At 36.3% G+C, this 9,890-nt stretch overlaps 1 protein-coding gene across 1 annotated transcript; it reads right to left on the bottom strand.

Annotated features, from left to right (window-relative positions):
- Positions 1-5,669: 5,669 nt before the first annotated feature.
- LOC149170412 (E3 ubiquitin-protein ligase WAV3-like) lies at positions 5,670-9,684 on the bottom strand. The gene is made up of 2 exons (XM_089429015.1): positions 8,766-9,684; positions 5,670-8,247 (listed from the first exon to the last, which is right to left on the bottom strand). The coding sequence occupies exons 1-2, from the start codon at positions 9,111-9,113 to the stop codon at positions 6,199-6,201; spliced, it is 2,397 nt and encodes a 798-aa protein (XP_089285141.1). The 5' UTR covers positions 9,114-9,684; the 3' UTR covers positions 5,670-6,198.
- Positions 9,685-9,890: the final 206 nt, after the last annotated feature.

The following is a 9,890-nucleotide window of genomic DNA, read 5'->3' as shown; positions in this document are numbered from 1 at the left end:
CAAGGCCATAATTGATTAAGAAACGGCTAGATTAGGTAGGTTAAAATTATTTAATTATAATAATATTATCAATGAATTAGAGTAAAAATATTAATATTTTATAATGCCATTTAATACATTCTTGGTTTATTTAATAAGTTTTATAAAAATATTATACTACATCTTATTAAATCATTATCATAACATTATAATAGTGGTAGTATTTTCATCATTATAAATTTTTAGCCAAAACCTACTACTCAAATCTAAATATTAATCTTATAATGGTTAATATTAACCCCTTATAGTTAGTTATAACAAGGGTAATCTTAATTATAATGATATTATTAATGTATAATATTAATATTTATTTAATACCAATCATAGATGCTTTAATATAATGATACTAAGTATTATTATAATATTATCATAGTAATAAACTTACTATTATAAATCTAAATAGTAATCTTGTAATATTAACCCATTTAGTTAGTTATGACAATGGTAATTTTAATAATATTATTAATGTTTAATATGAGTCAATATTAATAGTATTGCTTTAACATTATCCTTAAATTAAATATTATTAAATAATTATAGAAAGTAATATTTTATCATTAATGGTTTTTGGGAAACCTTTTAATATAAATTAATTTGATAAGCCATCTAAAGAGAAACAAACGGTTAGTTAGGACAAGGGCAATTTTGAAGAAAAGGAAAGGGGGAAAAAATTAGTTTAAGTCATTAATAGAGTGGGGAGGCAAAGAAGAGGGGAGATATCACTGGGAGGAAAGGGCAGGGATCCAACAACTACTTATCTTCCAAGCATCATCCCTGTTGAGATTACTTGGCCTTTTTTCAATCTCAATAGCTTCCCTAAATTTCCGGTGATGAAAATGCGCAACCTTATCAATCACTCGCGCTTCCTCAATAAAAACATGATTTTTAGTCATCTTTGCATGTTCCGCCAGTACAGAGGACTTGGTTCTCCCATGTTTTAGGTCAATTGTGTGCTCATTAATCCTTGGTTAATAGAGCGTCCAATCTCACTAATGTAGGGGGTCCCACATGAACAAGGAATAATATAGACACCCTTCATGTCCTTGGGGTTGATGGGATCTTTTACTGATCGGAGGGAATTATGAATGGTTTTAAGGGGTCTGAAGGTCAAGGGAACATTATACTTCTTAAGAATCCTAGCAATCTTATCAGTGGTCCCTTGGATAAAAGGCATATGGACCCCTAGGATACGATCTTTAGGTTCTTTTTTGACCACCGAGTTCTTGAAGGCTTTAATGAAAGCTTTCTAACCAAGGTGTCTACTATAACCGTTTTCAAAAAAGACATTAAGGAGATGGGATTTCTCTCCATCGAAGCTATTTTCATCAGAGATTCTCAGGGCACGAGTAGTGAGGGTGTTGAGAACGCCCAACTTCTGAGCTGGGAAATGATGGGAATTGGCGTGAAGGTATTGCTCAGTGTGAGTTTTCTTTCGATATACCTTATGGGAGAGGGAACCATCGACATTCTTCGAAATAAGAATATCAAGGAAAGGGAGGCAACCATCTACCTCTTATTCCATGGGGAAGTTTATGGCAGAGGATTGACTGTTAATATGCTTGAAGAAGAGATCCAAGTCCTTTTGGCCATGAGACCAGATGATATTAGTGTCATCTACAAATCTCTTCCAGAGCTTGGGAAGGAGACGGGAAGACGCTAAAGCTTTGGATTCAAAATCTTCCATAAAAAGATTAGCAATAACAGGGGACAGGGGGGGAGCCCATGACTACACCACAAGTCTGCTCAAAGAACTCGCCTTCGAAATTGAAAAAAGTGGAAGTGAGATAGATCTAAACTAATTGAGAAGTATCAGGATCCGTGAGATGCTTGATAACATCCATGGCCTCCTTTATAGGGTAGCAAGTATAAAGGGAGACTACATCAAAACTCACTAGAATATCCTCAGGTTCCATTTTTATGCCTTTGAGTTTTTCAACAAAGGATGCAGAGTCTTTGACGAAGGACTTCGTAAGGCCAACTAAGGATTTAAGCTTAGAGGTGAGGTATTTGTTGAAGAACTCAAAGGCATAAAACTGGAACCTGAGGATATTCTGGTGGGTTTTGAAGTAGTCTCCCTTTACACTTGCATCCCTATAAAGGAGGCCATGGAGGTTATCAAGCATTTCACGGATCTTGATACTGCTCAATTAGTTAAGATCTGTCTCACTTCCACTTTTTTCAGTTTCGAAGGCGAGTTCTTTGAGTAGACCTATGGTGTCGCCATGGGCTCCCCCCTGTCCGGTATTGTTGCTAATATTTTTATGGAAGATTTTGAATCCAAAGCTTTAGCCTCTGCCCGTCTCCTTCCCAAGCTTTGGATGATGGTTGGAAGATAAGTAGTTATTGGATCCCTACCCTTTCTTCCCAGTCATATCTCCCCTCTTCTTCGCCTCCCCCCTCTATTAATGACTTAAACTAATTTTTTCCCCCTTTCCTTTTCTTCAAAATTTTCCTTGTCCTAACTAACCGTTTTGTTTCTCTTTAGATGGCTTATCGAATTAATTTATATTAAAAGGTTTCCCAAAAACCATTAATGATAAAATATTACTTTATATAATTATTTAATAATATTTAATTTAAGGATAATGTTAAAGCAATACTATTAATATTGACTCATATTAAACATTAATAATATTATTAAAATTACCATTGTCATAACTAACTAAATGGGTTAATATTACAAGATTACTATTTAGATTTATAATAGTAAGTTTATTACTATGATAATATTATAATAATACTTAGTATCATTATATTAAAGAATCTATGACTAGTATTAAATAAATATTAATATTATACATTAATAATATCATTATAATTAAGATTACCCTTGTCATAACTAATTATAAGGGGTTAATATTAACCATTATAAGATTAATAGTTAGATTTGAGTAGTAGGTTTTGGCTAAATATTTATAATGATGAAAATACTACCAATATTATAATGTTATGATAATGATCTAATAAGATGTAGTATAATATTTTTATAAAACTTATTAAATAAACCAAGAATGTGTTAAATGGCATTATAAAATATTGATATTTTTACTCTAATTCATTGATTATATTATTATAATTAAATAATTTTAACCTATCTAATCTAGTCGTTTCTTAATCAATTATGGCATTGGTGTAATCGAGTTTAATATAGCTCAAACCTAATCATTGGAAGATCTGCCATCCCTATTTAACATGTAGCCATGATGCCATCCTTATTTAACATGTAGCCATGATCTGATTTTTTCAACTTGTCCTGACGATGAACCACACTATTGGTTCAAAATGCTTCACAAAAATTTTCTAATGTGATTTTTCTGAAAATATTTCTAAAAACTCAAATAATTTTTATTTATGATATGGTTATTTTATTTTTTCTAGTTATTTTCATTATTTAATTTTGTTGACAAAATTAGAGCCTACATCTTTTTAATGGAAGAATCATTTTCTTTTCTTGATTTATTTTATTTTTATTTTCAATCTCTTTATATTTTTATTATTTATTTTGAATCAATTTTTATTTAGTGAATAATCTATAATAATAATTTTTATTTATGATGCGGTCATTTTATTCTTTCTGCTTTATTTTCATTATTTAATCTTTTGCCAAAATCAAAGTTTACATCTTAGTCTTAATGATGAACCACACATACAATAATTTTAATGTGATTTTTATGGAAAGAATGTCAATACACATTAAAATATATAACATATAATCAGCAGCTATAAATTAATATTCATTTTACCATATAAATTAAAATAATGATTATGTAATCATAATTAAATTTAATTAATAAACATATATAAATTTAATATTTACAATAAACCTACAATCCAATTATGGAGATTCACTCGACTTTACCATGGATATTATTAACTTGTAAATAAACTTTGTTACAATACTTGACTTCTCAATATCACATGCCCAAATACCATAACTCATTTCATAATCAAAATATTTTATAAATCTTTTATTTTAAATTAATTTTATAATATTTTTTTAATTAAATTTAAACAAAAATGTTATAATAACTTTTGAGATATATATAAACCTCAATAAGAGATTAAATCAAAGTTTTAATAAAATAAAAAACAGAATAATTTTTCTATAAAAAAATATCATAAAAACTTAATACCTACAATACGTAGGCCTTTTTCCAACTTAGATTACAAATTGAAAAATAACAGAAGCATACCCAGGATTAGTTGCTTCTCAATTCAATGCAAAAATATCAATTTTTTAAATATCATAATACGCATAGATTCCCCTTTTCAGTGTTTCTAAGCCAATGCATAACCTGAATGTGAAGGGCCCGGCATTTTAAAGAAGTGAAAAGTACTAAATATTTTTTTTTGGTAAAAATTATTATTATGTTTATTGTCGAAATAAATCATGTTATCAAAAATAAATTATTATTATAGTTTATTGTCAAAATAAATCATGTCATACAATTTTGATGATGTGATTTTTACATTAAAAAAATATTTTTCATAATATAAATCATAAAAATCTAAATTTAATTATTAAATTTTTATAAAAAAATAATACCCCTAAAAATCTAAATTTAATTATTAAATTTTTATCAAAAAATAATACCCCATATCAACCATTGGAGAGACACTTCAATACTTATGGGCTTCAGCTATCTTCATCCTTTAAAGTGTTGGAAAATTGTGCTCACACATGCACTTGTTGACCCTAATAAATTTGAATGAAGAACACATCAACTTTAAGTTTAAATCAAATCATACCAACTTGCACCAACTTTAAGTTTAAATCAAATCATACCAACTTTCACGTTTAAACCAGTCAAATTCAGATAAAATGAGAGAAATTTAAATAAAAATCATATCGGCTTCATAATATAAATCATAAAAATCTAAATTCAATTATTAAATTTTTATGGAGAAAATAATACCCCCATATCAACCATTGGAGAGACACTCAATACTTATGGGCTTCAGCTATCTTCATCCTTTAAAGCGATTGAAAATTGTGCTCACACATGCACTGGTTGACACTAATAAATTTGAATGAAGAACACACCAACTTTTAGTTTAAATCAAATCATACCAACTTGCACCAACTTTAAGTTTAAATCAAATCATACCAACTCTCACGTTTAAACCAGTCAAATTCAGAGAAAATGAGAGAGAAATTTAAATAAAAATCATATCGGCTTCACCCGCTTTCAAGTTAAAATAGCTCAAATTCGGATCAAATCAGATCAGATGAGAGTGTGGTTTATGTACTTCAACAACCATCTCTTTTTGCAGACGGTAGCTATGGGGGTCGTCTGAGTACATGTTATTCTCAATTAAATCCAAGCTTAATTGCATCACTCCTTTTTATGATTCTTATTAAGCTGCGCTTCTCAAATATTGATTACAAATTTCTAGCCCATTTCTTTTCGACAGAACAATTTACAATTTCTCAATAACGACTGCACCTGGTTTGGTTGCAGGTCGAGAAAATTATCTTCCAAAACCTGAGATCAGTTGAATGATCTCATTCACATCATCCCAAGATTCAAAAGAGCGCAAAGCTCTGAAAAAGATGTTAAATTAATATTACATGGCCAAACTTTGAATACGGGTGTTGGTTGAATAATCTAATTCAGATCATGCCAAGATTCAGATTGAAAAGAGCACAAAGCTCTGAACAAGACGTTAAATTAAGGTTCCATGGCGGATCTTTGAATATCCTTCACATGGAGAAGCATTTATTGTGAAAAGCTGCATCCATCGAGAATCGCCCTCGCACAGTCGCAGTTTTCATGTTACATAATAGCATCTTATTTAAGGTATTAATACTAGAAGACTTTTCCATAAGAGAATGAAAAAGCTCAAAGAAAAGCGTAAATTTAAATTTCTATCAACAGCTTTTCAAAAATGAAAAACAAATTCAATTGCTCTACAGTTTGATGAGAAACTAAACGTTTAGGGTCTCTGATCTTCAGATGGGAAGAAGCAATGAAAAACTCTTTCTACGATATTACTGCTTATTTGACTGTTTTAGGTCTTCAAAAATTTAATTGGCACTTGTAAAGAAATGTCATCACAAGTATCATTTAAATTTTATACCTCAGAATCCACCATTCGGATTGTTAACCTGGCACATGATTTCCTCTGTATATCGATTTAAGCGAGTTTCTGAGACGTTCACCGAGCATTGATTGAACTCGAACTCGAACTCGCGGTAGAATTGGAAGTAGAGTTAAATGATGCCGTTGCCGAGAAAGTTTGGGAACGCATAACCATATCCGCCATGGATGGCGTCTGGTATTCCGTGCTGTAATTCTCAAAGCTTTCGCCGCGTGTGGTGGCTCTCTGTCGAAAATGGGAGCTCTGAGCAGAAAGTACAAACGCCCGCCCGGACCTCTCGTAGGTTTGCTTGCTCATCATCCTCGCTAGAATTTCTGTAATTTCCGCTTCCAGTGCAAGGGAAAGCGAGTGGTGGCCGGTTCGAATCTGTTTCAATTCCATTTTGGCATTCTGGAGAACCCTCTGTGCAGACGACATTTCGCCCTGATCGGCAAGCGCTCTGGCTTCGGCTATGGCTTGAGTCGTTCTGAGACGGATCCTTTGCTTCTCCACTTGCAAATTTAGAGCAACCGGAGCTCCGTCCGTGCTCTCCGGACGCAAAATTGAAAGATACTGTTCTCTTGAATTGAAATCTTGCTGAGAAACAGGTTCTTTATGGAAGCAACGGACCGAGATTAAATTCACAAGGTTTGATGCAGATTTTACGGCTGGCAATTTGAGATCCACTAGAATATATCTATCTTCTTCGGCGTAGAGATCACCGAGATCTACCGTCCCGTGGCTTCCGTCCTCAGCAACACAGGTTTCGTAGCTTCCGGCATGGAAGCTTTTCAGCTTCGTTCCTTCGCAAGCCGAAACTGTTATCCTGACGTCCTGCACAACGACGCTGAGCAGGCCACCAATACACTGAGCGAAGGCGTCTTGCACGAGACTTTCGGTCTGAATGAATGAAAACGTGCCCCCGGACTCTTCAGAAATGTTGTGCATCGTGGCTGCATCGTGGTCGACTCCGAAGCCGAAGGCATGGACGGGAATTTGAGCGTGGCCATGACGTATGCTTTGTCTGGCGCTCCTTTCATCGCCGGGAAACAAAATAGTCCCGCGAGAACTGAGACTGTAAGTGTCCTGGCCATCCGAGAGCAACATGATGCTCGCCACAGGATTCCGTTCGCGACGATCTTCGAGCACCTTCGCGCCTTTCTTCAAACCCTCGGCGATATTCGTACCCCCCGTGCAGAACAGTCTCTCGACTAGGAGGTTCGCTTCTAGCTGGCCGTCTGAAGACATGCGCTTCAAGGGAAAAACTCGCTTTGCCGTCGAAGAGAATACAACGACGGATAACCGGTCCATTGGGCTCAGATTTGATATGACAAAAGCCATGGCCCGTTTCAAGAGCGCCAACTTCATTCCCGACATGCTTCCGCTAACGTCGAGCACCGTAACAAGATCGATTGGCGCACGGCAGACTGAATCTATAACGATATTTCCCTCGCAGTTTTCGTAATTCTGTTTCTCGGAAGCTTCGCTGGCCGACGGTGCCTTCACGTGCACCAGCACTGTGAAATTCTCGGAAGCTTCACTGGTCACAACGACTTCGCTCTCGGGATGCAATGCTAATCGCATTTTCCTTACATTTCCAGCTGTTCGATCGCTTGTTCCTTCAGAATCGACAACGAAACCCTTGAATTCGAACGCTTGACCGTCATCGGCCTCTACGCTCTTCTGCCTTTCACCAGGTCGCAAGTTCGAATCCAGCGGCTCGTCATCATCGTACACTGCCGGTTCTTGAGAAAAGTTTTGGCGAGGATCTCTAAAGCTTGCGATGGAATCGTCTAGGATTCTCAGCACCGGATCCATTCTTCTTTGCTCATCTTCTGCAGTTCTCAAAGGGGCCTCTTGGTCTCTAACAATATTGTGCCGTCTTTGATCCTGTAGGATTCCATTTCTAACTATCGGCGTAGTCGCAGCGGTATTACTCTCAGTTTTCTTTACTGGAACCTGCCACGGCACTTCTTTCCATTTTGCTCGGCAAACGGGACAGATCAGGTTGCCGTGACGGACATTTGAGGTAATGCACGGAAAATGAAAAGAATGGGAACATTCCGCTGTAAAGATCGCATGTCCATAGCCGGGTTTCATCGCCTCCAAGCATATTGCACAACAGCCCTACAACACGAAAAGATCGACAGATAAATTATCATCATTCATGGCTACTCAGTAATGCCGCGCCCAAATGATCTGCCTTTTATCCAAGCCACACACTAGCACTAATACTGTCTTTTTTCATTGGTCTTAAATCCGTTTGGAAATATTTTGAAAATTAAAGTTTCACCTATATGATGGAAACTTTACCATCTAAACACACAATTTTGGTTATCATTTAGAGCGTATAGTGACATTTAAGCGTTACAGGAGAGAAAGGAACATTTTCACAGTTCTTCCATCATTTAAAGCTTTAAACTCTAATCTTATATCAAAGAACAGAAGATAGGGCTACTTTCACGATTTTCAGTCATCATTTAAAGTCTTGAACAACATTCAAGCATCACAGAACCGAAGATCGAATCGGATAGCTACGAGACGGAACTTTACAAAAATATCTCTTTGGCCGCCCCCTAGCAGCACGAGACCGGAGATCGAATCGGATTACTACTCTACGGAATAATTTCTTTTCGAAAACTTACTTTCGGCGTCCGATTACCGTTGCGAAACAAATTCAGTCGCGGCGACAAGGGAATCGAGTTCTTCGACACCGTTTCGCCCGACACGGCGGTTTCCGTGTTACGTAACCGCGGACTTTGGGTATTCGACCTCGAACAGTTGTCGACAGGCTGACAATTCGCTCCGGGGCTTGAAGCAGGCTGCCTGCGAGCACTTTCGGCAAGATTTTCTTGAATTTGAACGCCGGAACTTCGGCGGCTTCCGATTTCGAACCTTGGACCTCTCGAATCCAAATCATCGAGTTCGGGAGGGAAAGAGGCACAGACGCTAAGGCCTAATGCGTTTCGAGCCCTTCTCCATCCGGTGCCCATCTTTAAATAAAAACCGTTTCCACTTCTGAAAAAAAATCAAAAGAACATCGGTGTATGCTTCTTAATTCAGTGCAGAAATATAATATTTTTACAACAAAGTGAATACAAACGCAGAATTCCTATAGATTCCTTTTTTCCAGTCTCTTTCTACATCCTCGAATGCGAAGGCCGGGGTTATGGCATTGAAGACACGGCTCCGAGAAGGATGAGGAGCAGTCTGCAAGAGTTATAGGGGGATGGACCAACCAATGCCCGGTCAAACCCGCGGATCATAGTCTGATGCGGATCTATGACATCTCTTTCCGCGTGGCCCCCGTCTACATCCCAGCAACCTATCCGCCTCGGCAGAACTTTTACTCCCAGTCAATGGACATTTGATCGATGCGAAATTAGACGCCTAATTTGCTACCTAACTTTCAGGAACAAGATTAGCAATCCCGTTACAGTTACAGGAATGATGGCTAACAGTCAGAATCGAAATCCTTGGTTAGCGCATTTGCCCTCTTTTCCAAGGGGAGTTGTCGCCTGATTTGTGAAATTAACATTTGCACCTTTTGATTAGTAGCCATGGCAGTTTCTGGACTAGAAACTGGCCTATGTCTGTAGGTCCTAGAAAACCCATGTCCGTAACAAGCTGTAATCAGATTTCTATTTTTCTATTCATGTTCCCAATGGCTTCTTGAATTTGATTCGTCTGAATTTTCCAGAGTGACCCATGCATTCAAAGTTGTTCACCAAAATTACTGAACTAGATATAGTCTTCTCGTCACGTGGGAT

Source organism: Pinus tabuliformis, chromosome 4_2 (assembly GCF_031772625.1).
Source record: "Pinus tabuliformis cultivar Carrire ecotype Pingquan chromosome 4_2, CPIR1, whole genome shotgun sequence".
Classification (NCBI taxonomy): domain Eukaryota; kingdom Viridiplantae; phylum Streptophyta; class Pinopsida; order Pinales; family Pinaceae; genus Pinus; species Pinus tabuliformis.
Note: the sequence above shows the minus strand (reverse complement) of the source record. Positions and strands in the feature narration are given on the sequence as shown.

Excerpts from the sequence above, each read along its gene's own strand:
- LOC149170412 (XM_089429015.1), bottom strand. The coding sequence starts at position 9,113 with ATGGGCACCGGATGGAGAAGGGCTCGAAACGCATTAGGCCTTAGCGTC. Across the intron at positions 8,248-8,765 it reads ACGGTAATCGGACGCCGAAA|GGCTGTTGTGCAATATGCTT; the intron begins GTAAGTTTTCGA and ends TTCGTGTTGTAG.